This window comes from Erigeron canadensis, chromosome 7, assembly GCF_010389155.1.
Source record: "Erigeron canadensis isolate Cc75 chromosome 7, C_canadensis_v1, whole genome shotgun sequence".
Taxonomy (NCBI): Eukaryota; Viridiplantae; Streptophyta; class Magnoliopsida; order Asterales; family Asteraceae; genus Erigeron; species Erigeron canadensis.
Window position 1 is genome coordinate 34,382,308 of NC_057767.1, and position 26,705 is coordinate 34,409,012.

General features: G+C 34.7%; 4 protein-coding genes across 5 annotated transcripts; 1 reads left to right on the forward strand and 3 right to left on the reverse strand.

Annotated features, from left to right (window-relative positions):
* The first annotated feature begins 273 nt into the window (after positions 1-273).
* LOC122609388 (F-box protein At3g56470-like) lies at positions 274-1,287 on the forward strand. Its single transcript, XM_043782435.1, has one exon. The coding sequence runs from the start codon at positions 274-276 to the stop codon at positions 1,285-1,287; it is 1,014 nt and encodes a 337-aa protein (XP_043638370.1).
* An 11,496-nt stretch (positions 1,288-12,783) lies between these two features.
* Positions 12,784-16,211, reverse strand: LOC122607599 (magnesium transporter MRS2-I-like). 2 transcript variants are annotated; one of them, XR_006325069.1, is made up of 11 exons: positions 15,751-16,211; positions 15,625-15,654; positions 15,255-15,396; positions 15,009-15,130; positions 14,748-14,822; positions 14,356-14,580; positions 13,822-13,866; positions 13,675-13,719; positions 13,456-13,485; positions 13,256-13,371; positions 12,784-13,174 (listed from the first exon to the last, which is right to left on the reverse strand). XR_006325069.1 is itself a non-coding variant. In XM_043780613.1 (11 exons), the coding sequence occupies exons 1-11, from the start codon at positions 16,003-16,005 to the stop codon at positions 13,088-13,090; spliced, it is 1,176 nt and encodes a 391-aa protein (XP_043636548.1). In that variant the 5' UTR covers positions 16,006-16,211; the 3' UTR covers positions 12,784-13,087. The 2 variants fall into 2 exon arrangements, 1 of the variants encoding a protein (XP_043636548.1); XM_043780613.1 differs by having other exon boundaries at positions 13,256-13,375.
* A 1,249-nt stretch (positions 16,212-17,460) lies between these two features.
* Positions 17,461-19,124, reverse strand: LOC122606725 (photosystem II reaction center W protein, chloroplastic-like). The gene is made up of 2 exons (XM_043779585.1): positions 18,965-19,124; positions 17,461-17,914 (listed from the first exon to the last, which is right to left on the reverse strand). Exons 1-2 carry the CDS (start codon positions 19,023-19,025, stop codon positions 17,598-17,600), a joined length of 378 nt encoding a protein of 125 aa, XP_043635520.1. The 5' UTR covers positions 19,026-19,124; the 3' UTR covers positions 17,461-17,597.
* Positions 19,125-19,759: 635 nt separating this feature from the next.
* Positions 19,760-25,922, reverse strand: LOC122606724 (probable galacturonosyltransferase 6). Its single transcript, XM_043779584.1, has 9 exons — positions 25,549-25,922; positions 25,348-25,382; positions 25,127-25,168; positions 24,827-24,974; positions 24,646-24,722; positions 23,847-24,079; positions 22,871-23,228; positions 21,865-22,389; positions 19,760-20,326 (listed from the first exon to the last, which is right to left on the reverse strand). The coding sequence occupies exons 1-9, from the start codon at positions 25,634-25,636 to the stop codon at positions 20,054-20,056; spliced, it is 1,779 nt and encodes a 592-aa protein (XP_043635519.1). The 5' UTR covers positions 25,637-25,922; the 3' UTR covers positions 19,760-20,053.
* Between the last annotated feature and the right edge of the window lie 783 nt (positions 25,923-26,705).

Below are 26,705 nucleotides of genomic sequence, written 5' to 3' on the forward strand. Positions count from 1 at the left end.
GAAAATATGTTAATTAATATGTTTTGTTATCTAAAATTATGTGGAGTGAAGCTTATAGAGTGAAGTTGTATCAGTAGGATTTCATTAGATTAATTCATACCGTTAATTAGGGGAGTATATGAGTTATTGTTCTATAAAATCTATGCGATGAATAACTTATTTAGTTACAGCTAATTTTGCCAAACATACACAAAATATATTCATGTGAAAAAAGATAAGTAAAATCAGATATATATATATATATATATATATATATATATATATATATATAATATGGAAGTTATTATTTGCTGTCTATTCACAGAAGGCAGGCCGGGAAAGGAGGCAATGAGCACTGAAACAGGTCGGGTTTTAAATCGATCGAGATCATGGACTGATCTTCCCATCGAGATTCTATCTTGTATTGCAGACCGATTAAGCATAATCGAGCTCTTAAGTTTCCGTGGAACATGCAAAGATTTCCACTCTGCTTCATCCGCTGCCATAGGAGCGGATAAATATCCATGGATACTATTTCACAAGCCCAACAGTTCCGAATGCCTGATCCTCGACGAACCAAGATCCAAAACCTACAAACGCAACATTCCAGATCTTCAAGGGGCAACTTGCCTCGCATCTTATCAAGGATGGCTCCTAGTATTCAGAGACGAATCTGTTTTCTTCTTTTGCCCGTTTTCTCTAGCTAAAATCGCTCTTCCTGATTTCCCACACAACCAAATCGAGGGCCACGATGCTGCCTTTTCAGACCTGCCTACCTCTCCTAACTGCATGGTCGCGGTACTTAACGCGATAGATCATGATTTTTTTGAAATGAACATAATTTCAAAAGGGCAAACCGAATGGACTCAATACAAGATATCAAGGCGTACTCCGAATTTATATTTAACATCCAACCTGACTGTAGCCACATTCAATCGTGAGAGTGAAGAATTTAACTTCACGGATACAATCAAATATACACTCACCTTTTCCGCTAAAGATAAGAACTGGAAACCGTATAACATCGTACCTGCTACATATGAAAACAAGCATATCCCGGGCTTACCTTTTCGTCATTGGTGGTCCTCTTACTCAGGTGACACAATTGAGCAAAAGAGAGACAAGCTGGATATCGAAGACGATGAATATGTTGTGGTTTGTGGGTTAACTTACCGTCGTCCGGGTTATAATGATCCAGTTGTGTATCAAAATGAAGTTGTGGATAGGTCTCCTACTAAAACTCGTATGCGTAGGGCTGTTTGGATTCAGCCACGATTCTTTGAAGCTCATCCCAACCAGCATTGGTAGCTTGCACCGGCGGAACCTGAACAGTTTCGTTTGCTTGTTTCCTGAGTTATGACATTTAGAATTTTTCCTTAAGAAACTATTTGGACCATTCATATACAGTAATTTTATGAATAATTCTTTTATATTTTCTTCTATACATTTAAAAATAATAAAAGTTAATCAGCCTGTAGAATTAAAAGGGAAAGCAAATGAGGTAATTAACCTCCAACAGCCCACACATCCATTCCAGGGACTTGTAATTCTAGGTGCAAACCACACAAGAACAAACGAATTTTCTAATCTCGATGGCATGTACATTCTATAACTGTGTAGAGTAGAAGCACCTAATGCAGACCAGACCACTTACAAGGAACCAACACTTGTAATGTACTTAATGCAAGTATATAATGAACATATAGTACGAGGAAGATGGCTATGACGTACGTACCCATTTGAATACAAACCCATGGTCATCATTCCATGGGTATGGAATCTGTATACCGATTATTGCAACCACCAATGAGTAAAGAAAAGACTGTCCCGGATCGGATAGTAGGAAAAGTGCTAACTATATCAAGCAAAACAATATGAACATTGAACTCTAATACTTTATGAAATTAAACAACATTCTCACAATTATAATGTGTCCCTGAATTAGCTAGTTTTGGTGATTATATATCCAACTGTACGCAAGAAAAAAGAAAGAACGATATGATGCTCAGTTATTCTGAAATTTGGTCCATGTTATTTTATATTTATGTTACAAAAACATGCTTTTGTTTGTGATATAGTAGTGAAAGGCAGATTGCAAATTTTATTTCGGAATGTTTTTTGTAAATGGAAAGTTAACGCGGCCATACTGCCATAGTAGTAAAGTATATTTAATGTATTCTGTATCATAAATATACTCACGCACGCAGCTGCGAACACCAACAAACAAAAAACGTAACCTAGTTTCATGAGAAGACATGGACTAATTTGGATAGATTAGTAAATGGTCAACTAAAAATGGCACTTATCGTGGTCAATTACTCAATTTATTTGTGTTGAAAAAATAATGATTCGTATTAATAAATATAATGTAAACATGATTAATAATTACTAACCTGAAGATCCTGTGGAACCTGTTAGTTGATTCAGCATTCTTGCCATTGAGATTGGTTCCTAAATTAAGGTGATTGTATATTTGATGGGGTGTTATACGGCTAGGTAATTAGGCCGTGATTAAGAGAGCATAAACACACAATTAAGAGAGATTAGAAAGTGATTAAGCGTTCTAATGAAGTGTAATTAGGTTCTATTTATAAATAGAACATTTATACTTTAGCCCCTTGGTGTTTCATGAGTGTGCAATATAATTCTCTATAATTCCAATCACCTAATGGGAAACCCTATATTATGTCATTAATGGTAAATACGCCCATCGTATATTTACCGACATAAGGATTTCAATTATTTGTCAATTATCATATCAGACTGATATATGATCGGTGAAGGTCACAACTACGTGAATCCAACAATTTGATGTTGTTTCAGTTTGCATGAAGTAAGCCTACATAAAAGAAGGTCAATAGAAAAACTTGATAATAGCAATTGCAGATTCTTGTGATAATTTTGAATCGTTTACTTAATATTATTGTTTGAGGTTATGTTTCATTTCTATAGCTTAAGGCAAAAGAAATGTTAAACTTAAATGGAAAATCGGTGGGAAGATAAAATCCGTGGAAATGTACAACAAAAAAGTCGTTGAAAATCCGTGAGAAATCTGTTAGTAATGTCGTGGGAAAATCCGTGAGAATATTTCCCACAAATTTAAGTTCGTGGGAAATCGGTGGGAAATAGTAAGGGCCGTGGGAAACATCGTGGGAAAATACTTTCCACGCCCTTTTTAAAGACGGCCTTAATCTGTGGAAAATCCGTGGGAAAAAGTCGTTTTCCGTTTTTCCCACGGATTTGGCCGTGGAATACGCCAGTTTTGTAGTAGTGACCAAATACCACCACAACGGAATAAATCCTCATGCTTGCAGGCCGAGAGACTCGAACATGCGCCCCATGATTGTGTAAGGGGTAAACATGGTGGGGCCCGACTTTGTAGAGAACAGCTGACCACTGAGCTATTAACCCAGTGATTAGTTATTGATGTAATGTGGCTATAATGTATAGTACATCATTCATTAGAATGTGTACATTGTTAAAACTTCAAATCAATATTGAAATTAAAGTTCAATGTTAAAAATAAAAAATGAATCTACTTTATAATATACGAGAGCAAGTACCCGCGTGTTGCGGCGGTGAGAGGGTGATGGGTCCTAGAGGGTGATAGGTCATAGGAGGTGATATGTCATAAAGTGTCATAGCCAAATGCCTTAACCAAACGGGTTCCGCCCTCGAATTTAAAAATTCATCGAAAGAATATCGAATGACATCTCTAATGAAAGAGCATGAAATTTTAAGAACACCCATACAATTTTTATAATTTATCGATGTATGGTTTTTGAGATAAAAGATTTTGAAAGAGTTAGAGGAATAAAGTGATTTATAGATGAGAGAGATAAAAAATGATTGGTTGAGATTTGAGGAGAGAGAAAGGGTATTATAGTTATTTTAGGTAAATATATAATATATGGGAAAGACATTTTGGGGATGTACTTAAAATCAATATTGAAAATTTAAGTTCAATGTTGAAAATTTAAGGGTTTTTACTTATAATATAGTATAGATATATAGATATAGAAATGCTAAAAGCTATTTAAAAAAAAGGTACACCAAACACCCGTAGGTATCTTAGCTTTTGTACATTTCTATTTACTCTCACATTTCAAGTTTACTATAATTTCATATTCAAATTATAGATATAATCTCTAAATTTTTCAACGAGTTAATTGCAAAATTGGTCCCTGTGGTTTACACAGCTTAGCAATGGGGGTCCCTGTTTAGAGAATTTTTTGCAAGATTGGTCCCTTTCTAACGAAACCGTTAGCGAATGTCGTCAAATCTTAACAGAAGGGACCATCATTGCTAGTAAACTCAGAAAGGACCCCCATTACTTAAATGGAAAAACCATAGGGACCAATCTTGCAATTAACAACTTGATATCCTTTATTGATTTAACTCAAGAGATTGTAACATACAATTGTCAGTTTGTCAGATCTTTAATTAGTAAACTTATGTATACTCAAAAGTTATAATAATAGATATGTACCTTGTATAATCTTTTTTACTTTGAAAAATAATTGATATATAAACTTTTGTTATTATTTATAGTTACTAAATTAGAGGTTGTATGTTTGAAATTTGATATTACCAAAAGTAAACCTGTTCAAAAAATATAATTACCATATATGGTTTTTTTTAGTTGCCTGTGTAACATGTTAAACATTTATGCAATTGGTGGATTAATAAATATACAGTTTATTTTAATATAGATTATAACAAACTTTTTAATATGTTTTTTATATATTGAGTAATACAGTTTGTTATTTTATGGCGTGGATATAAATTATTATATGGATTTGATTATCATCACAATTGAAGCATTTACAAATTTCAAAATATTTTTGTAGAAATATGTTTTTAATAATTTTAATTATCAATAATCATGAAAAGCTAAAGTATGTTATTAGTTATATTTAAATTAAGTATTTATTAATTTTCATTCTTTTTATAGAAAAGTTAAAAAGTATACTCAGGGATCTGACTAGGGATGAGCATTTGGACTGAAACCCGTGACCCGACCTGGAACCGGCCTGAACCGACCCGTTCGAAACACTAACGGCCCGGGTCGCGGGTCACGTTTTTAGTACATTCACGGGTCACGGGTTGGACGGGTCGGGTCGGGCGAAGCCAAAAACCGAAAATTGTAAAGTAAACCCGTGACCAGTCCAAACCCGACCCGATCCGGACCTTCACGGGCCGAGTCACGGTTCCATTTTTCATGCTTTCATGGGTCGCGGGTTGGGCCAGGTTTTGACCCGTGTACATCCTTAGATTTGATACACTAACAATTATATGTTGCAATCTTTTGAATTAAATCAAAAAAGATATCAAGTTGCTAATTACAAGATTGGTCCCTATGGTTTTTTCATTTTAGTAATGGGGTCCTTCTTGAGTTTACTAGCAATGATGGTCCCTTCTGTTAAGACTTGACGACACCCACTAACGGTCTTGTTAAAAAGGAACTAATCTTGCAAAAAATTATCAAAATAGGGACCCCCATTGCAACGATACTTAAAAAAGGATCCCCATTGCTAAAGTGTGTAAACCACAGGGACCAATTTTGCAATTAACTCTTTTTCAACTATGTATAGTTTTGATCCCTGTTAGTCTAGTTGAGTCGCGAAAGATCATGTGAGATGATACATTATATTCTTGTATTATATTGCTATTATTATATGATAGATTAACAAGAAATATTAGGTGAGTTTCTTTTTGTTAAAAAACTGTAGTTAAAATCTTTTATATTAATACATATTAAAATGTAACTTTGGTTAGTGAGAACAAATTACTGTAGCAAAATACTACAAGCTTTGAAGGAACATGTACTATTTTCTTAAGCAGAAGACTAAGTAAAATATCTAACTAATTAGTTTGGAAAGTTCTCATCCCTTGAAGATCTATACTATCTTAGAAAATTATATAGAAAGCTCCATATATCAAAGCAATCTAAAACCACAATTTGTAAAAATCAATACCTCTTCATCATACCTTCGCCTTTCCATTCATTTGAATTTTGAATTGAAGAAATTACCAAGAGCGCGTGTACCTCAAAAACGCCTAAAAACCCAACAAATCCGCCACCAGTGCATTTCAAGCGTAACCAGAGGTCGCGTTGGTCCGTCAGTCAAGTTCGTGAAGCTGCCAAAAAGCTCATGAAATCTGATACGAAATTTCTTGTTTCTTCGATAACTCTGAGGCCTAAATAATTGAAGATCATTAATCAAATAATCTTTCCGTGAACTAAGATAAAAAAAAAAGTGAAAGATGGTTGCTAAAAAGAAATAGATCAACAACAACAACAACAACTGTACCCAATCCCTGCGCGGGGTATGGGGGAGGTGAGCTGTAGACAGTCTTACCTTTACCCAAAGGTGGAGAGACTGCTTCCATAAGGACCTCCGGCCAGGAAGATATAAAAGCCGTACGTAAAAGGGTAAAGTGTTTATACCTGTCTGTCGAGAACATGATATGACGATAATACCTTTCCGCTGAGTCCGCCGGGTGTGCCTCCTTACGAGTAGGGAAGGGTAGCAAACGTACGATAACAAAACCTTAGCACATAACATAAACTCTAGCAACCATGTTACGCAAATAACAACATAAAAAGTAAGAACATAATAAACAAAGCCTACCTATACATAAGAATTGACTAACAACTAATGGGATTGAACTATTTTCTAAACAACCTACGAGCAAAGTACCTTAGGCCGCTATGGTAAACTAAATTTTAGTCTACTCACAAAACACTCACAAAACGGCAAAGGTAACCTACACACCTAGTCCTCTCGAACTGTTTGATGAGTACCCCCGACAACAAATGAATAAGGGAAAGTAGTAACAAGCAACCTAGATAACTAAAAGCAGAGGTTAAACAAAACACATATAATAACAACCAAATAGAACGTAGCCGGGTTTAAAAGTGTTTCAGAAAAAAAAAAAAATCCCAAACCTACCTACATACAAGGAATTAACTAAGAAGATCCTAGAACCCGATGGATCCAAGGAAAAATAACGGGTGGTGCGCAACCTATGAAACACACTAATAAAGCCGCCTAGCTAGATTAAACCTAGTCCTCTCCCAAGCTCTCAAAAACCCTAAACTTGTCCTAGACCTCTAATAAACCCTCATCGGTCATGTCCTCCAACGGGCAGAGCATTTTGGGGCAGCCAAGAGTAACCTCCCCCCTCGATTTTGGCCTCCCTTTACTCAGGCCAAAACCACTACGGAGGTTACCAAGAACCAAAGTCTACGAAAAAAGTCTACAAAAACCTATTCCCATACGCCTTACCCTCACTGACAACCTCCTCCATCAGGAAACTCCATCGTAACCTTCGGTATTCTGTCCTTCCACCTCCGTCGACCTACCTCTCCTCCTGTCAGGACAAAGCCTTCTTTGGCGGCGAGTCACCAAAGTTGGGCCTACTTCACCCAGTCAAACCAACACAAAACCACCTTAGTCAAGGCAATATAGGAAAAGCATGTCGATCAAAGTGCCGCAAAAGACAAACCCTACCCTAATCCTCTACTCTAATCCTAGTTTTCCAGGCCGTCCTATCCGACGTCAAGTCCTCCGACAAACCAAGTTCTATTAGGTCCTTCGCTAATTGGTCATCCCACATCATCTCATCTTAGGCCTTCCTCTTCTTCGTGTGCCTTCGACGTGAATAGACTTCGCTCTCCTTAGTGGTGTTGTTCGATCCCTTCTTCTAACATGGCCAAACCATCTCAAGCGTCCTTCTCTTAGCTTGTTAATGATGGTCCCTACTTCAAGTTCTGCTCTAAAAACTCTTGTGGGGATCCTGTCTGATAGGGTCTTCCCGCAAGACCACCTTAGCATCCTCATCTCTGCTACCTCTACTCGAGATGCTTGGGCTTTCGTCATCGGCCAACATTCTGACCCGTATAACATAGCCGGTCTAATAGCGACTCTGTAGAACTTCCCTTTCAATTTTAGCGGGACCCGCTTGTAGCACATGACTCCAGAAGCTGCCCTCCACCGCATCCATCCAGCTTGGATTCGATGTGTCACATCTTCGTCTATCCCCCCCGATTGGTGTATCACCGATCCCAGGTACCTAAAAGACGCCTTCGGACCCAATATCCGCTCCCCAATGCGAATAACCTCATCCCCATTTTGACTTATCCCCTGTTTATCGAAGTCACGTCATAGGTATTCAGTCTTCTCTCGGCTCACACACAAACCATTGTCTTCAAGGGCTTCTCTCCATTTCTCCAACCTACGGTTTAGCTCCTCTGTCGATCTCACAATTAGTGCAATGTCATCGGCAAAAATCATGCACCACGGTAGTTCCTCCTGAAGTCCACTGGACAACTCGTCTAAGATCAATGTAAAAAGGTATGGGCTAAGCGTCGAACCCTGGTGTAGGCCCATTTCTACCAAGAAAAGCTCTGTGCTCCCCACCGGTGTTCGAACACCAGTCCTCGCCCTATCATACATGTCCCTGATAACACTAATGTATCTCCCATTAACTCCTTTCGCTTGGAGCGTCCTCCAGATCAGCTCTCGTGGTACACTATCGTATGCCTTATCCAAATCTAGGAAGGCACAATGCAGCGCTTTTTGTCTTTCCCTATACTTTTCCATAAGGCTTCTGGTGATGCGGATAACCTCCATCATCGACCTCCCTAGCATAAAACCAAATTGGTTCTCTGCCACCTTCGTAACTCTTCTAAGCCTCGTCTCAATCACTCTCTCCCATAGCTTCATGGTATGACTTAGGAGTTTAATGCCCCTATAGTTGCTACAACTCTGCACGTCCCCTTGTTCTTATAGATAGGTATAACCTCACTAAGTCTCCATCCTTCTGGCATTTTTGCTCTCGTCCAAATCTTGTTGAAGAGGCTTGTCAACAAGCTTATCCCCACGTTGTCAGGCATCTCCATGCCTCAACTGGAATTTGTTCTGGACCTACTGCTTTGTTTCTCCCCATCTTCTTTAGGGCGCTCCTTACTTCCTCTTGGCTGATCCTCGTAGCATCATCGTCGTCGTAGCGTGTGTTTGGGTGTGCGTTGATGACCTCTCCTTCTTCAATTCTCCCCGACCCTCTCCCATTAAACAGGTTGGCGAAGTACTCTTCCCATCTTTTCTTAATATCTCCCTCCTTCACAATGCTCCGTCCACTTTCGTCTTTGATATAAATGACATCCCCTAAATCCCTACGTCTTCTCTCCCTTGCCTTAGCAATTCTGAAGATTTCGTTTTTGCCTTCTTTGGAATCTAGTTTCTTGTACAGCTCTTTGTACGCTCTTTCTCTTGCTATAGCAACAGTCCTCTTTGCTTCTTTCTTGGCTTCGTAGTACCTCTGCCTAGCCAAAGACCAATCTTCATTTGTCCCATTCTGGCAGCTTTTGACAAGATCCTTAAAGCACTTAAGTTTTGTCGCGACCTTGGACTGGACCTCTTCGCTAATCCACCAAGATTCCCTACCCATTCTCCGTTGTCGTCCAGTTCCTCTAGTTACCCTAGCACCTCCTTTGCCGTCTCCCTCATACCCCCTGCCAAGAGTGTCCACAACTCATCAGCTTCCATATGCGAACCTTCTCTTATTTCCCTTGTGAACCTTGAACTAGTCTCCGACCTAAACCTCTCTGCTGCTTCACCCATCAGGTTTTTCCAAAGGATTCTTGGCTTTACAGCCTTCTCTGTCTTGGTTGCTCTTCTACTCAGGAGCAAATCAATTACCAAAAGTCTATGTTGGGAGAAACCCGCCTCTCTCAGGAGTACCTTGCAATCTTTGCAAGCCCTAAAATCGCCTTTACGCACCAAGAAGTAGTCGATTTGAGTTTTATTTAGGCCACTCTGAAAGGTAATCAGCTGAGAATCCCTCTTTCGGAAAAAAGAGTTTGCAATAACCAGATCATGGGCAGTAGCAAACTCCAAAATCGTGCGACCCTCATCGTTCCTCACTCCAAACCCTAATCCCCCGTGTACACTCGCGTAGCCGTCTGACTCTACTCCTATATGCCTGTTTAAGTCTCCTCCTAACACTAGTCGTTGGCCAACAGGGCAGCTCCTCACAAGTTCATCTAGTGAGTCCAAAAACTCTTCTTCTCTCCTGCTCCCAGGCCCGACTGGGGAGCATACGCGTTGATCACGTTGATTGTCTCCTCTTGTATCACCAATCTCACCAACATCAACCTATCCCCGTGTCTTTCCACGAGCACAACAAAGTCTTTAAGTCGTTCGGTCATGATGATCCCTACTCCGTTAATCGACTTAGGCGCTCCAGAGTACCATAGCTTGTATCCGTTCACCTCTCTAGTACTTTTCCCCGTCCACTTAGTTTCTTGAAAGCATGCAATGTCCACATTACATCTAGCCAGGGCATCTCCTAGTTCTAAAAAGAAATAGATCGATAGGTAAAATGTATAGATATAAAGAAGTATATGTATCTATATTTGAAGAGAAAAAAAGATATGAAGATGTATTTATTCCACTTGCAAGTGTGGGTGGGTTAACTGTTTGTTATTTGTAGAGTCAATTCCCACTTTATTACTTTTTCTATTTTATTCTCAACATGTTTCATTTTAAAAAACTAAGAAAGATTTATACCACTTTTTAAAAAATTTTCCCACAATTTCCCATTTTATGCTATTCTCTTTTCTGATCAACTTTTTTCTGTAAAAAAACTTCACCTTTATCAATTTCATTTACTTTTTTAACCACGTTTTTGGTTAATAACATTTATGACTATTTTTTTTAGCAATAATAATTACAACTTTAGTTTACTACTTACTACACATTACATGCAAGGTTGGGAAACTCATGACTCGGGATCGGATCGGCGAGTGGGGGAGTCACGAGTTTTTAAAAACTCGGATCGGAATCGGGGAGAACTCGGATCAGGTTTTTATATAGAAAATTTATATTTTTTAAAATTATATGAAATAAACTTCAAACTTAAAACATAATTGTTTAAAAACTTTAATATAATTCTTCAAAGTTCAAGCTTCATTCATTAGAATCATAAACTTAAACCAATTTAGCATTTTCTTTTTTTTTTTAAATAAAAAAAAACAACTTTGACCAAAGTTGACCCGAGTTTTGACCCGATCCTGCTGATTCTTGACCGATCCACCCGATTTTTTACCGATCCAGGCGAGTTTGACCGAGTTTTACAAGCGACCAAGTCGTTGACCGAGTTTTGACCCGATTCCAGCCAACTCGACCCGTTTAATCCCCGATTCCGATTCCGATCCCGAGTTCCCGGCCGAGTCTACCGAGTTTTACAACACTGATTACATGTATACATGTATAATTTCAAAATAATTATTAATGAAGAGTACAATAACTATACTGACATTGATCATTTAATAAATCTAAGAGCATTTACAAACAAATAGCTTTTTTTTAATTTTCACCTCATATTTTTTTTTCTTTTTCTTCTTCTTTATCATATAAAAAAAAAGTATTAAGTTTTATTTTTTAAAAAATATTTAAAAAAATGATCATAAAAAAAAATACTATTTTAGATTCGTTAGATTCGTGTTAACATAAGTTTTTTAATTTTAAGTTTTATTCCTCAAAAATACATGCATATATTAAGTATAGGTAGTTAACAAAATAGATAAAATAAGACATTTTAGTTAACCTAGAAAATGTAAATATAAAAAGACAAGGTTATAAATAAAAATTATAAGGGGGTAATATGAAACTTTTTATTAAAAAAACTTTATACAAAGAGTTGAGCAGCATTAACCTTTTCCTAAAAAAAAACTATTTTTCTTAAGGTTTTAACTTTTTAGGACATAAGTATGAAGCGTTATTTGTATTTTTTTAATATCAAGATTTATACTATTTTAACTAAGAAGTGGTCAATTATGTTATATTTTCCAAATATAAAAATATGATATTATGTGTTTATTGTTACGAATATGGTTTGCTTATTAGATGATTGTTAGGTAGTGTTATGTGACGTAGATGTGACATATATGCTACATTGGTGTGAATCACTACAAATGCTTTAAACCGACTAACAAGTCCAACTTGAAAATTTATATAAAATAACTAAAATGCTATATATGCAATTTAATGAATATTTCATAAGATGCGGTTGGTTCTAAAAAGTTATATCAATCTACTTATAATTTGTATTTCTGAAAGAAAGAAAATTTCGATAAAAAAGCTCTTTTCTTTTTTTAGCGTCAAACAAAACTTATGAAAACTCAAAATCTCACAAACTTGAGAAATGCTTTTTGTTCCTGCACTTTATGTCTACAACTATTGCTACTCAATACGATTTAAGATCATTTCCAATAGATGATAATATGTTAATTCAATATGTTGGTGAGGATATCGAAGCTTTAAAATGATGTGATCGTATACTCAATATGTTGATCTTGATAAGTAAGTTAGAAGGATTTGTTTTGTGGGCCACCTTTGTGGATGAATATAAAGAAATTGGTATAATTATGTGTTTTTTTTTTAATTTATGATGAATGATAAGTAATATTAGTATATAGATTTTGGTACATGAAGTTGAAGGCAAAATGAATTATTTTGATTTCAGTATGCTGGATAAATATATGTCTTGGTGAGGTGTCGATTTGCACGGAGATATTGAAGTTGCCATTAGGGATGACCTTAGATGTTTATGTGGGTCCGCTTAGGTATTAGAGGTAATGACAAAGTAACGATCTTATTGAGTAGCAAATTTTGGATGTAGGCAAAAATAGCAATTTATTTACACAAAAGTTGTATGGTAACATTGAAAGAAAATTTACCTTAGAACCTTTTTATTTATAGTTTCCTTCTTTTAAAGTGTAAAGACACCCACAACTTCAAACGTATCGAATTTTCCATCAATAACGAGTGTGATACAATATACTCGGTAGAAAATAGCCAAAGCCGGTCCTGAATTTTCAGATATCCTGGCGAGACAGTCAAGATTTGTTCTACTAAACTTCTAAACAAACAAGTATAACAAAATAAGAGGTGACATCCCACAGCCCACACTTTCATTTCCATAGGTACTTGTTATTTGAGTCATGTGGTGCAAACCATACAAGAACAAACGAGTTTTCCAATTATGATGGCATGTACATTTCGTCACCGTGTCGAGTAGAAGCACCTTATGCATTTGATCAAGATCCTACAAGACCTTTGTGTCTTGAATAAGTTGTTATTGAGATAAAGATTGATGCACTCACTATACCAGCAAGAATGACCACCTACATGGAACCAACATCTATAATCTACTCGATAAAAGTATAATACGACTCATCAAAAATAGAAAGATGGCTGTGACGTACCCATTTGAATACAAACCCATGGTCATGATTCCATGGGTAAGGAATATTCATACCGAATATAGCTGCTACCAATGAGTAAACTGACAATGAGACTGTCCCGGATAGTAGGAAGAGTTCTAACTATATCAAACAAAACAATATGAATATGAAATCCAATAGTTTTTGAAATTAAACGACATTGTCACAATAAGAATATGTACCTGAATCAGCTGATTTCGGTGATTATCCAACTGAAGTATGCAAAAAAAAAGGATGTTATGTTTCTGAGATTTGGTCCATGCTTTTTATGTTTATGTTATAAAAATATGCTTCTGTTTTTGATAACAGTGAAAGGCAGATTGGATATTTCAACTCAGAATGTTTTTGTAAAAGGAAAGTTTTACGCAGCCATAGTAGTAAAGTTGTTTAGACTTGGTTACCTGAATATTAATGTAGTCTTCTGTATCATCAATATACTCACGCAGCTGCAAACACCAACAAAACACGTAACAGAAAAAACTTGTTTCACGAGAAGAAATGGACTAGTTTGGATAGATTAGTAAATGGTCAACTAAATTGGCAATTACCGTGGTCAGCTTATTTGATGTTGCTTCAATTTGCATGAAGTAAGCCTACATAAAAAGGGTCAATAGAAAAACTGGTTTATAGCAATTGCAAATTCTTGTCAAAATTTTGACTTGTTTATCTTAAAATATGAGTGATTTAGGTTCTGTTATGTTTCTACAGCTCAAAGCAGAAGAAGAGTTATACTTTGAAGGAAAGTGGTCAAACGGGTCAAAGTAATCTAAATTGTATCTATGTAACACATATAACCTTCTAAATTATGTTCCAAAGGTAGCTTCATCAATCGTGTGTGTACTTAAAAGGAAACTGCTCAAATTGGGCACGCTAGATATTTTAATAAAAAAAAACTTTAAAGAAAATTTGGGCAAACGTTGTTTCAAGTCAACCCAAACCCTCGGAAACAATTACCCATTTTGAGTCCTTGACCCATTACCAAAACCTGTCCATAGCACCCATATTGTCACCTTGACTTTTGGAAACTACAAGTACATTTATAGCCAAAGATACAATATAAACATGTAGGTTTTGTAATGCACCTCAAGCAACATTTCTAGTTCCTCAACGTCGTTTTCCCCTTGAGTGGAATATGGTGTTGCCCTGCTTGCTCTGGATATCTTTGACTCTATAGTAGGAGAGGTTGGTGACCAGGTTACATCTCCACCATCACTGCTCGGGGAAGAAGCAGAAGACGTTTTTCTTGATAAATAGAGGTCTGCCATGTCATCGTCGTCGTCCAGTAGTTGTTCAAGTTCATCTCGTACCTACAAGATAGAAATTGCACAGTTTTACAACCCTTGGCTTACATATATCGTGATACTCCTAATCAGAACAAATAATTCTCAACTGCTAAGGATGTAATGTATTAACTTATATCGAACGGGGGAGCAGCAAAGTTAAATGAGACGGAGAAGTAGAAAAAAAGGCATACTTTCTGAACCCGGTTGGTCAATCTTGTCATTGCACTCTTGAGCTTACGCACTCTATCCAGGTTACGACTGCTTATCTGCACAAAATATGCACTTGATTCACTTTGATAGACACATCAAACAACACCAAAATGGACATCATTAAACTGCAAGAAAAATGCACAAATAGTTCTTTAACGCCTTTAAATACGCATTACCCTTGTCATTATAGAGATGATTTTGTAGATTAGATTGTCAAACTACATGAATACATAACTACTCACCATGGAGGTCAACTCATCCAAAGCAGGGTAAGCATCGGTTTCTAGTTCTCTTGTGCGCGCATCAAGAAAACTACAAATACCTTCTAGTGCAACTTCAAGAGCCCGAAATTCAAATGGGAATTCTAAGTTTGTTTACACCAAAACTTAAATTAGAAATCAGTAAGCATGTCAACATTAAGCATCCCAAATCATAACCTTTTATATCCAAATGAGAAAAGTATATATGCATATTATAAACCAATATACCATTTGATTCGCTGGTTTGAGTGTCGGCTTGAACACCATTAACCTCTTCATCTTCTCCTTGGCCTATAACTGGTGGCAATCTTCTTTGTAGCTCTTCTACAATCGGGATAACGTTATCATCAAGCGGGTCACGAAGCAATACCTTTTGTACCAATCAAACATCATAAAATAAACTCAATGATATAAAGGAAGGCAAAGTTTAATAAAGGAGTAATGTATTTTCACTTGTATCTCTTACTAAAGCCAACCAAAATTTCATTCAAGAAGATGATTTTTTTTTTAAAAAAATCTGGACACAAGTAATATAATCAAATTAAAATACAAACACAAAAACAAGCAAAAAATAAGGCAAAGATATATCATATATTACCTCTTCTGTTGTAATGATTGCCTTAATATGCTACACAGATAATATAAAATCAAACAAAACAAGTTAGTAAAAAATTCAAACTTAAAATATAAGAAAAATGAAACAAAAGAGCTTAATTTAACAAACCTCCAAATTAAGAACAATAGCTCTTTCTCTGCCTAAAATCGCAGAAGGGTACGACAACAAAGGATCAAGAATTCTCAAATCTCTAGCATGAATCGCAACTCGATTCATAATACCATATTTATCCAAGTCCAAAACAGTACTACGTCCACTATCGTCGACCGAAACCCAGCTTCTCGAAACAGCCGTTTTCTTGATCAAAGAAGCTGCTGCTTGAGAGAATGAATCTAATGGTACAATAACCCCATCTTCAGCCATACGTTTTTACAGAAAAATGTACTAATAATTCTCACTTGGTGCAAGTTTCTTGATATAGTTATTATGGATGAAATATAAAGTTGTATAGCTTGGTTTTTTGTGGGTAACATTTGGTAGAAATTATATATATATGGTTACTTTTTGTATGTGTAGTGAAGTTGGAGAACGTACAGTGGTAAAAAAGATGAGTTAATTGTGACATTGTGTGATAGTTTTTTTTTTGTGTGTGTGATGGTTACAATGCTAACAGTTTTATATGTACATTTTACAGTTGTATATGTTTGTAGGCTTATGTTTTGGTCCTTTAAGTTGTGTGAGTTAGCTAGATGGCGCCTATAGTTGTACCCCGAGAAGGCGACAATGATATAGAAGGGGTCGATACCATTTTTGTTTAATCTTGAGCATTTGTATTTATGTGGTGAACAAGACTTAAAATTTTGGCATCTTAATTTGATTCTAGTACGAAAATTATACATGTATACTGGTTGTCTGGTTGTTTATATATTAAGCTTTGACTAGCAGTGACATCGATCTTTTTCAAATTTTCCTAGTTATTATGTCAATGTTTTCTTAATGACACACTCACTGACACTCTATACATAAACATATATATATATATATTCGGTACTGTAAAACAAATACTTCCTCCGTCCCATATTAAAGGTTCTAATTTGACTTTTTGAATATTTTTATTTCAACTTTGACCATATGTATTTTTGTCTGTATTATATAATACTTGATATAAGTATATAATATATATGAATTGATTGAGTTTTAAGTGTATTGTTAACTGATGTAACTTTCATCAACTAATATATAATACAAACAAAAATATTTATAGTTAAATTCGGAAAAAAAAAAAAACTTGACCAAACAAAATAGAACAATTAAAATGTGAAAATTGAAATTATACTCCGTATATGTGTAGACTAGTCATAGCCCATATAGGGTAGGATATTGAATATATCTAATAGTTAAGGATTAAAATGATAAAACTAAGTAAGATCTGGCGGGTAAAAAACAGCTAAGAAATATCTTCAAACAAAGGCGGTCCCTGAATATGGGCCCAAAATTCATTGGACTTATCACTACGTGTCTACTGTCTACAACATGACATGTTCCTCCTTTTTAAGTTACTTCCAAAACTCCATTGTATAATTTCATTCATTTCGGATTACAAAATTTGTTTGAGTGCATATGAAAAAGATTTTTAAGTAGTGGAGTATTAATCACTCTATAAGTAGCAAGTATAAATAACAAGCATGTTATATATTAGTACAACTAGTCACTTCAACAATTATAAAAAATACAATATTAACCTGATGATTGTTCCCTTTAAACGTAATCGTATCATATTCATACTTATGTCACCATCCAAATATTAATTATCATATATATATATATATATATATATATATATATCGTGTAAATTTGCAAACAAACTCACAAGACAAATAACCAAAGAAGATGTTGTGCAACCATTAAGGCATTATATTATATGTGTAACAATTGCTATAATAGTATGTTTTTTATGCCACAAACTTTCGAATATAATTGTATATCTTGTTCTAATGAAAATAAGCACTCTAAGCCTATAGTGATAGACCAGAGTCCTCGTCCTCGTCAAGGCTTCCGGTGTAGACGAAGTAAAGAGTCCATATTAACCCAAACACGCCGAACAAAATCCAACCAAGAAGGTTGTTACTTAGACCAAAAGGTAGTCCGGTTCCTTCTGTGCTCATTCTCTCATCGACTAATGCCAAGGCCATTGGGCTTGACATGGTTGCAGCCGTCGTTGCAGCAACCAATGATGATGCACTAGTCATCACCAATCGCGACGGGTTCTCCTTTGTTTTACCTTTTTCAACTGAACATGTCACTTTTACCATTTTGCATATGGCCGGTAATCCTGAAAAGCAACCATGTGTTAACAAATGGATGTTGACATGTATCAAATTTTCAATTATTTTTTTATTCGGTCAAATTTTATGTTTTTTCAACTGAACATGTCACTTTTACCATTTTGCATATGGCCGGTAATCCTGAAAAGCAACCATGTGTTAACAAATGGATGTTGACATGTATCAAATTTTCAATTATTTTTTTATTCGGTCAAATTTTATGTTTATTTTGTACATGATAAACAAAAATAACCATCAATATTATTTTACTTAATACATGCATACATTATTTATGCATTTAGCTATTTAATACACTGAAAAAAGATACGGGCCCAAAGTGTCTTATCTTACCCTAACCAATTGTGCGAGTCTATAGGGGGTTATTGGCACACATCACATGCATCTAACCAATAAGATATCAATTAAGGTTATTTAATTAATATTTATTAAGTTAAAAATGTTGTTTTTACCAAACATATAAGGCTATAAGCTTTGGTGAATACTAAGTATGATACTAATGTTAAAAGTTAGGCGACGAAACCCACATTCAACTATTACGAGTATTATATTAGCATAGTTAATCGACTCAGATTCAAACTTTGTTTTATTCTTGTTAGCCATTGAATTATGAGGTTTAGGTATAAAAAGTTTGTTAAATAACTTAAAATAGGCTTAATAACAATTATAAAACTTGATATAAATGTGATATTATAAAGTTGGTTCTCTTTCTTTTTCAACTTTACATGTGAATCATACACCGAATTGTTAGTTAACATTAGAGTTAGGCAAAGTGATGGGTAAGAAGGGTTTTAATGAAGCTGAAATTTACAAACATAAGTCGTGTTAGATTGGTTTAATTATGTTTAAGATTTGATGTATGAAAAATGATGTGTTATTGCAACTTTATATTCATAGAAGGACTGTTATTGCTAATATAAGTTTCTACTTTTATATTTAAAAAGCATTCTTACCTCTCTACTCGTTATAGCAAATAAAATATAGTGATACATATGGTTTTTAGTTGTTATAGCAAATAAAATAATACTAAGAAAGCTTACCAAGAATAGTGGAAGGTTTGTTGGGAAGAAGTGTGGGAGTGCAAGCTGAAACGGATGCCATTTTCTCTATTATGTTTCTGATTTTGTTTACTACAAAGAAAAACTTGTTTCTGATAGCAAAAACTTTTATATTTGGTTTATTAAAATATTGAAAAGTATGTTAGTATATCCAATAAAACCACACAACTTGGATTGCACCACATCTTCTTTTATCCACCACTCATCACCACCAACTCCCCATTATAACTTATTATTATATTTATTCAAATATAAAACAGAAACTTATGTAATGTTGTCTTCTCTGTCGTGTTGCCGCAATGTTAGTTCTCGAGCTCATGTCAATCATAGTGTTATGCTATTTACCTGCTTTACGTTTTTGACATTTCGGTACCAGCTTAGTCTAGATCTTTGCAAACATAACCATATATGATATATGGCAATGAAGAATCATTCTGTTTATCAGACATTTTATTGGGCCCTAAGAAGTGTTTCTAAGTTTAAGCAAATTACCCATCCTCTGATATAATAGATTGATCTAACCTTACATTTAAAAAGCAAATTTCTTGTGATACCTTCTTACCTTGTTTGAAATCAAATTGTGAACCTAAAAAGGTAAATCAGCAAAAATCAATTTCACCAATACTGCAAAACTGGTTATTGAAACTTTTTATGTTGTAATAGTTGGTATTGCATCACATCCAGACATAGAGACCCTCTGCTGAATTATTGTTGATTTAGAGTGGTGAGGTGGTTACTAAGCTGAATTAATCATATGCAAGAATCTGAAAAAAAAAATGCAGATAAGAATCGACGACTAGAGGGCGGAAAAACACTGTAGATATTGAGCTTCATTCAATTGTAATATAACTAAGGGCCTCTTAACGATCCATTATGAGTGAAGTTGTATCTAAAACGAGTAATATACACAAAAATGATCCATTGTAACAAGACTTGTCGGAAGAAGAAGAAGAAAAGAACTATGGGTTGTCGGGTGTTAGTGTGTAAAAATGATGTAGAATGAAAAATAATTTTGCTAGTATAAAAAACCTGGAATTCCTGTTGTGATTTAATAAGAATTTGGGTTAGATATCAAGCTATGTTGCACTGCTGCAGATACGGGTGATTGTATTTAACATATTTCCTCCAATATGTTTTGTACTTTTCGATGCCAATATCTAACCAAGGTTTCATGACTCCATCATAGTGTATGACTGCTGCTTGCTCGATATCTTCCTGCCTAATACCAGTATGATATCCTAATCCATGAACATGCCATTTCCGGTCTAAATCCATGGTTTGATTGTAAAATGTCATCCAACCTAAGGGTAAGGTACCAGCTTTCCACATAGGTTTCTTTTTTCCCTGCATTATGTTCAGTGAAGAAATAAATTAGTGTTTAAGTTGTTATTGGAAGTGCCTGCTACAGATCAATAGGAAATAATGTAACATTGCTAAAACTAAACGATTATCAGTCGTACATTTTAACCAAGAAAAATGACATGGGCCGGTCAAGTCAAAGTTGTGTATTGTTAATACAAGCAAGTTACTAAATTGATTTATTTTGAATCTAGATTCTTTATGCACACAATTTAAATTTAAAAAAAATGAATATGTTTAAAAGAATAGGGGAAAAAGTGAAAAACTCTTTACTACCAGCTTGCCCCTTTATTAATGTTAGGGGTGAGTAACCAAATCCAAACCGAATGTTTCTGTTATCCAATAATCCAAAACAAAACTGTTTTAGGTGGCTCGGTTTTGTTCAGTTTCGGTTAATTTCAGTTTTCATATGTTAAAATCAAAAGGAAAGATTGCAATTGCAAGAAGTCGAACTACGTTATGGAAACGAGGTTTTTGACAATTAGTTAAAAGCCCAATAAATAAATTAAAGCCCATTAAACCAAGTAAAGGAAATCCCATTATACTTCCTGGATACTTCAAGCCCATGTAAAACGCTAATATCTTATAGTCTTAAAAGAAGATCAAAGACCAACTTCAACTTTTTAGATTATGATCCGCATACAACATATTATTTAGTAAAACATGTTAAAAATAATATACAAAATGGAGTGGATTGGTTTCTAGCGGATCAGTTTTATCCACCTAACCGAAACCGAACCAATCCATTCTGTTTAAGAACACCATCGGTTTTATAGTGGGTCGGTTCTGATAGATCGGTTTTTAGTGGATTGGGATCAATTTTTCGGGTTTTTTGTGCACCCCTAATTAACAGTGTATGTATTTCCTAGTGGGGCAATCTAATATCAAATGGGTCAATTTGGGTATACAGTACTTTTATTGCTTATGCCTAACAGGTCAAGAAGACAGGTAAAATTAAAAGGTAGTACAGCTAACAAGGAAAAGCTTCAAATACTAAACAATAGCACACTCAAGTATCAACAAACTTCTGAACTGCATTACTTGAAAAATTGGATCACAATATTTCCCCAATTTTACGAAGGTCGACGCACGAATAATCATAACATACATATGTGCTAACATATATAAGTGCTTGCATGTGTGTTGTGCATTGTCCAAAGTTGGGAGGCATAAATGTTTTCTGCTGAAGTGATGTGTAGTGGGAGCTATAATAATATAGAATAAACATTGGGGAAGTACCCTTTAGTTGGTAAATTCTGTTGCTCTTGGTTTAGAGCTTAGAAGTGCAATGCAATTGAACCACACATTTACAATTTATTAAAAGTCTAGGAGCAATTTTGACCCACTTACTTATAAATGGGGAGGTTGATTTGGCTTATGATGCATATCTAAAAGTTTAAACAATATCTTTAGCCAACAAGGAAACAGTCAAAGGGGTTCAAAGGGCTTAAGTCATCCAAAATAGATTATAGACTTGTAGTGTATAAAGTACCAATAAGACTTCAAATTATATTAGGACACACCTGTTGCAGGTATTGGGTATAGACGGTGGTCAGATTCCTCCTCCTCCACTCCCGCATGTCAAACACATTTAAACCAAACGCCCATGTGCATCTCTCGTTGCTAAATCTCCTTGCGATTGCTGGATCAGATAAGTTCAGTAACAACTCCGGCCGACGAAAAGCAGGATCGTGTTCTTTACAAGTCTTAACGGCTCCATTCACTTTTCCCATCATGTTAACCTTCCAAAGCCGTGTTAAATCTCTTTGTACAACCACGTCATGGTCGAGAAGCACAATTTTATTCAATGTCGGAAAGATATATGGTAGATAGAATCGGAGGTGGTTCAAAGCAGAAGTATATCTAGGGTCCTGGGAATCATGGCCATCAGCATTTGGTGGCGCATATTTAGTGGAGAACCAATCGAAGTGGTCCATGTTATGAATCTTGACTGAAGCTTTTTTGGGGGGATGCAATAAAAACCACATAGAGATTGCTGCAAAGTTTAGAGAATCTGTCACCACATGAAACACAGTCTTCCCTGGGTCCTGCAATGTACAACTTATCTAAATCACAACTAATTCTAAATTACTAGTATCAAAACCTTGTAACATTAAACTATAAAAGTAGTGGACCTGACATGTATTACAAGTAGAGGTAGTAAAGCATATTCAGATCAAAATGGGCCATTGTCTAGGTTGATTTGAAACACAAGCCGAAACACTTTCTGTTCAAAGTATTGACTACTTTATTTAATAGATTGTGTAAATATGATTAACATATTATAATGTTGCAGTAATAACTTAATCTTTTAAATAAAGTAATTTAGTAAGTTAATGCATTAAGTAAACGCTTTGGAAACTTATCTTAGATTGGATTTACCCATTTGACCCATCAGAAACAAAAAACATAACCCACGATAACCCATTTAATATAAGCAAATAGGTTGCAATCGGCACCTCCATATAAATGTGGGAGAAACAAGTCACTATGTGTAAGACATAAGTAAATAAAGCCAATTCAGCATACCTTCACAGAAGAAATGGTGGAGTCTACCACCACAGAACATGCAAGTACATTATCAGAGAACACAACAAAGTGATGAAGATTTGGATCATGCACATCTGGGTTTCTAGGAAGTTCCCTCTTTTCAGGTTTTAAAGCAAAATATTCGGCAGTAAGCCTCATGGAAAGACAGTGAAGACCCTTCGGTGTAGTTCGTCCAGCCAACTGAACCAAAAACCCTTCTTGCTCCTTCTGTACTCGAACTAGTTCCTCTGCATTGGTAGTCATAGCACGAAGCTTCTTCACCATGCTAGAGCAATCTGGATATATGCGGGCAGCTTTCTGCAATGAAACCTCCATGGCCCTCATCCTCTGCAAAGCCCTAAAAAATTGGGGTATCAGATCAATATGAGATTGCAATATACATGTTATTTATGAAGAAAATTTGAAAAAGATCCAGTCTGAAAGATGAGAAGTTGGTTAAAGGTATGTTATATTTAGTACTATATAAAAAACCAATATTATACTAGTAATATTTTAAGGTTTGAAATCTATAGAGAGAAAGCTTATTGGTAAAAATCATATGATGTTGCAATTTCAACCCATTATTACGAATGGGGTTGAATTTATCGCTCTATGGTTGAGCCGTGTAGACTCCAAAGTCCAAAGTTAGCTAAAAGGAGAATGGAAAAAAGGGTCACATGCCGCCCAAGATGTATCTTTAATGCATAGATAGTCCCACATCATTTTATTCGAAATAATTTTAGAAACACTACTACTTCCAAATTCATATATGACAGGCTTATTAATCATCATAAATTGAAACTTTTCCAGAAAAAAAAAATAGGGTTTCTGGTTAAGTTAAACCAGCCCGTTTTGACCCAATTCAAAGCCCAGCCGACCCTTCCCTTTTGCTAAATTACACGTTGATTGAAATGAATCATTTATACTCCATATTCCATACTATCATGCATACAAAAGAAACAAAATGAGAGGTAACCTCTTAGACAAATCAGAATCTTTGGTGACATCTCCCATGGCTCGCTCTAATTCCTTAATTCGTAATCGTAATTCCTTAATTAAATGAGCATTGTTAGCTGGTATTGCAAAGCTCAAGTAAGCTCTAGCCCTTATTACTTGATCTTTCATCTCTTTAATCTTCATATCCAGTGCCTTCCGTCCTTGCAATACTACATCCTGATCATGCTCAAGTGTTGCACGACCAGCCTCTCCCTACCCAATTAATCAAAACAAAAAAAAAGGATAAACTATTAGCTTTTTGCAATTCTTTTTATAACTTTATATACTTTATCGTACCCGTATGAAATTGACTGAAAATCAGAGTACAAAAAGTTCAAAATGCTGTTTGTATTTAGATAACAAGTATCCATATAAGACAAAGATTGAGTGATAAGCATGCCAGCTTTGTACAAACTACCAAGGATTGGTAAAAAGGCAACTAATTTTATGCTCAATTCAAGACCGCTTCAAATAGGAAGGAGATGCGAAAAGCTTAAAAAATGCCTCTGACTAAAGTATACATAATATGAGAAGTTCAAATCAGTTGTAATTCGTTTACCAACCAAAATGATATTTCTTTGATAACAACGCCAGCCAACTGCATTCATTGACCAGTCAGGCAGATCCGTGTGCTCCACGAATACCACGTAAACCCGGGGAAAGTAAAATGAGATATTTACTTTAGTATTTTAAGCAGTAGAGTCTTCAACACATACAACTTCACTAACTATTTCTAAATATGCTACTAAAAAACCATATAGTTGAAGCAAAGATCGAACCTTTTTCCCATCATCATTTAACATCGTATTCTCCTCCTGGCTCTGTTCACTATTTCCTTTCACATCAACATCTTCTCCTAAAACAAATCAGCAACAAGAAAACGACAAATCGTCAAAAGGTAAGCAGCTACAAAATCAAACTAAATACTTAAAAATAGTAAAACACACTCAAAAGACCAACCAGTTTCTTTTGTATCATCATTGTTTTCACCGCTTCCCGGATCATCAGACTTAACGTCGTCATCTGAAGTTACGGAACTCACAAGTGGATCAACGTTCACGTCTTTATACACGTTCAAAATCGGTTCTTTTACGCCTACATCTTCATCCTAATACCCAAAAAAACAAATATACTAACAATAAATCACATTTCTTTGCCACATCAAATTTCATTCCAATCAAATAGATAAACAGCTAGTTTACTTTTAAAAAAATGGAAGAAAAAAAAAGTATAAATTTATATAAAATGAAAAAAAAATACCTGCTTTACTAAATTCAGATTCAGCAAATCCCTCCTGCCTTTCTGTAAATAAAATTTACAAAAAAAATTATTAAACAGAACCAACAAAAAAAAGTATATAATAATAAAACCAGATTAAATTAATATGATGTAATTATTACTAAAAATAGCATCATTTTGATTATAATAGAAAAGAAAAAATAATAATAAAATAAATAAATAGATGAGATGATATAGAGTACCAGACTAGATAAATCTTCAATAAATCCCTTGGATTCTGGATCATAAAAAAACAAAAAACAATAAATTTCTTAATTAATTAATTATTATATACATAAAAAAAAAAAAAAAAACTATAGACTTCGAAAAAATCAATAATAAATCAATACATAAATAAAAACATATAGATACAAATATATAGATATAGATATAAAAATACTTACGGTAGAGCAAAAGGAGAGGAGCAAAAAGAGAGAGGAAAAGAAGAGAAAGGATGAATATCCTTGTTCGTTTGCGTAATTGCTTCTTCATCTAATTTAATAATAATAATTATACATATATTTGATCATTTGATTGATAACTAAAAAATAAAAAATAAATTTTTTGATAAAAATGATGAATGAATGTTAGGGTTTTGAAGTAGGAAGATTTTGAGTACAGATTGTGTGTGTGTGTGTGTGTGTGTAAATAATGTGTGTGAGAGTGAGAGGGAGAGGGAGATTTTGATGCGTTGCTGATTTGGTGGGGAAGTAATCTTCTTCTTCTTCTTCTTTCTTTTGAGTTCTGATTAATAATAATGAAAATTAATTAAAAATAGTAAGTATAAAATAAGCATACGAGATTTAGAAAGAGAATAATATAATAATAAAAATAATAATAAAGGTATGATTATGATTATGATGATGATGATGAGGATTTTACAAAGAGAGAACGCGGGGAAGATGGAGAATAAGATGTGGATGCCATGTTCATCTACCAGTCGACATTAAAACTTTCGTCTTCTTTTTTTTTTTTAATCAAAATTATACATTAAATTTAAATTATTAAATGTATGTTTATAAACACCGTTAAGTTTAAATAACGACTTAAAATATATAGATTTGTTTTATATGCATAGTAATAGTAATGATAAATATTTTAGACATAAAGATGTACTAATATATTAGGACAAAGATAATATATTAAAAGAGATCGACTAGCAAAATGTTGTGAGTTTTACAATTACAAAATTATGTATAATCAGCTGATTAACACTATATATGTTTTGCAATTTAAATTCAAACAAGTTTTTTATGTATGCGCGTTGATGCACATATTTTTGTTTATTATAAAGGAAACACTAAAACCAAAGCAATCTAATATGTTTATTTTGAAGTTTGTTAAAAATACTATAAAATAAAAAGAACAGGAGAAAATAAGAAAATAAATAAAACAAATCATAAAGAAAATAGCAACTACTCCTTTGTGGGTTGTTGATCTTCCTCTCTTTTTCCGGCGAGTTTCTATGTTTTTTGTTGCTTTAATATCCGGTGAGTTTTTATGGCCAGAATAAACCTTCAATGTCTATATATGTATATATACATATATATATTTCCTTATT

Bases quoted from the DNA above. Each gene is read 5' to 3' on its own strand.
- LOC122609388 (XM_043782435.1), top strand. From the start codon at position 274: ATGGAAGTTATTATTTGCTGTCTATTCACAGAAGGCAGGCCGGGAAAG.
- LOC122607599 (XM_043780613.1), bottom strand. From the start codon at position 16,005: ATGGCTGAAGATGGGGTTATTGTACCATTAGATTCATTCTCTCAAGCA. The intron at 14,823-15,008 runs GTGAGTAGTTAT...TATTTTGTGCAG, and splicing joins TGGATGAGTTGACCTCCATG to ATAAGCAGTCGTAACCTGGA. The intron at 13,376-13,455 runs GTACATATTCTT...TGTTTGATATAG, and splicing joins ACCGAAATCAGCTGATTCAG to TTAGAACTCTTCCTACTATC.
- LOC122606725 (XM_043779585.1), bottom strand. From the start codon at position 19,025: ATGGCATCCGTTTCAGCTTGCACTCCCACACTTCTTCCCAACAAACCT. The intron at 17,915-18,964 runs GTAAGCTTTCTT...GTTGCTTTTCAG, and splicing joins CAAACCTTCCACTATTCTTG to GATTACCGGCCATATGCAAA.
- LOC122606724 (XM_043779584.1), bottom strand. From the start codon at position 25,636: ATGAAGAAGCAATTACGCAAACGAACAAGGATATTCATCCTTTCTCTT. The intron at 24,975-25,126 runs GTATTTTTTTTT...TTTGGGTATTAG, and splicing joins ATCTGAATTTAGTAAAGCAG to GATGAAGATGTAGGCGTAAA. The intron at 23,229-23,846 runs GTTACCTCTCAT...CCAATTTTTTAG, and splicing joins GATTCTGATTTGTCTAAGAG to GGCTTTGCAGAGGATGAGGG.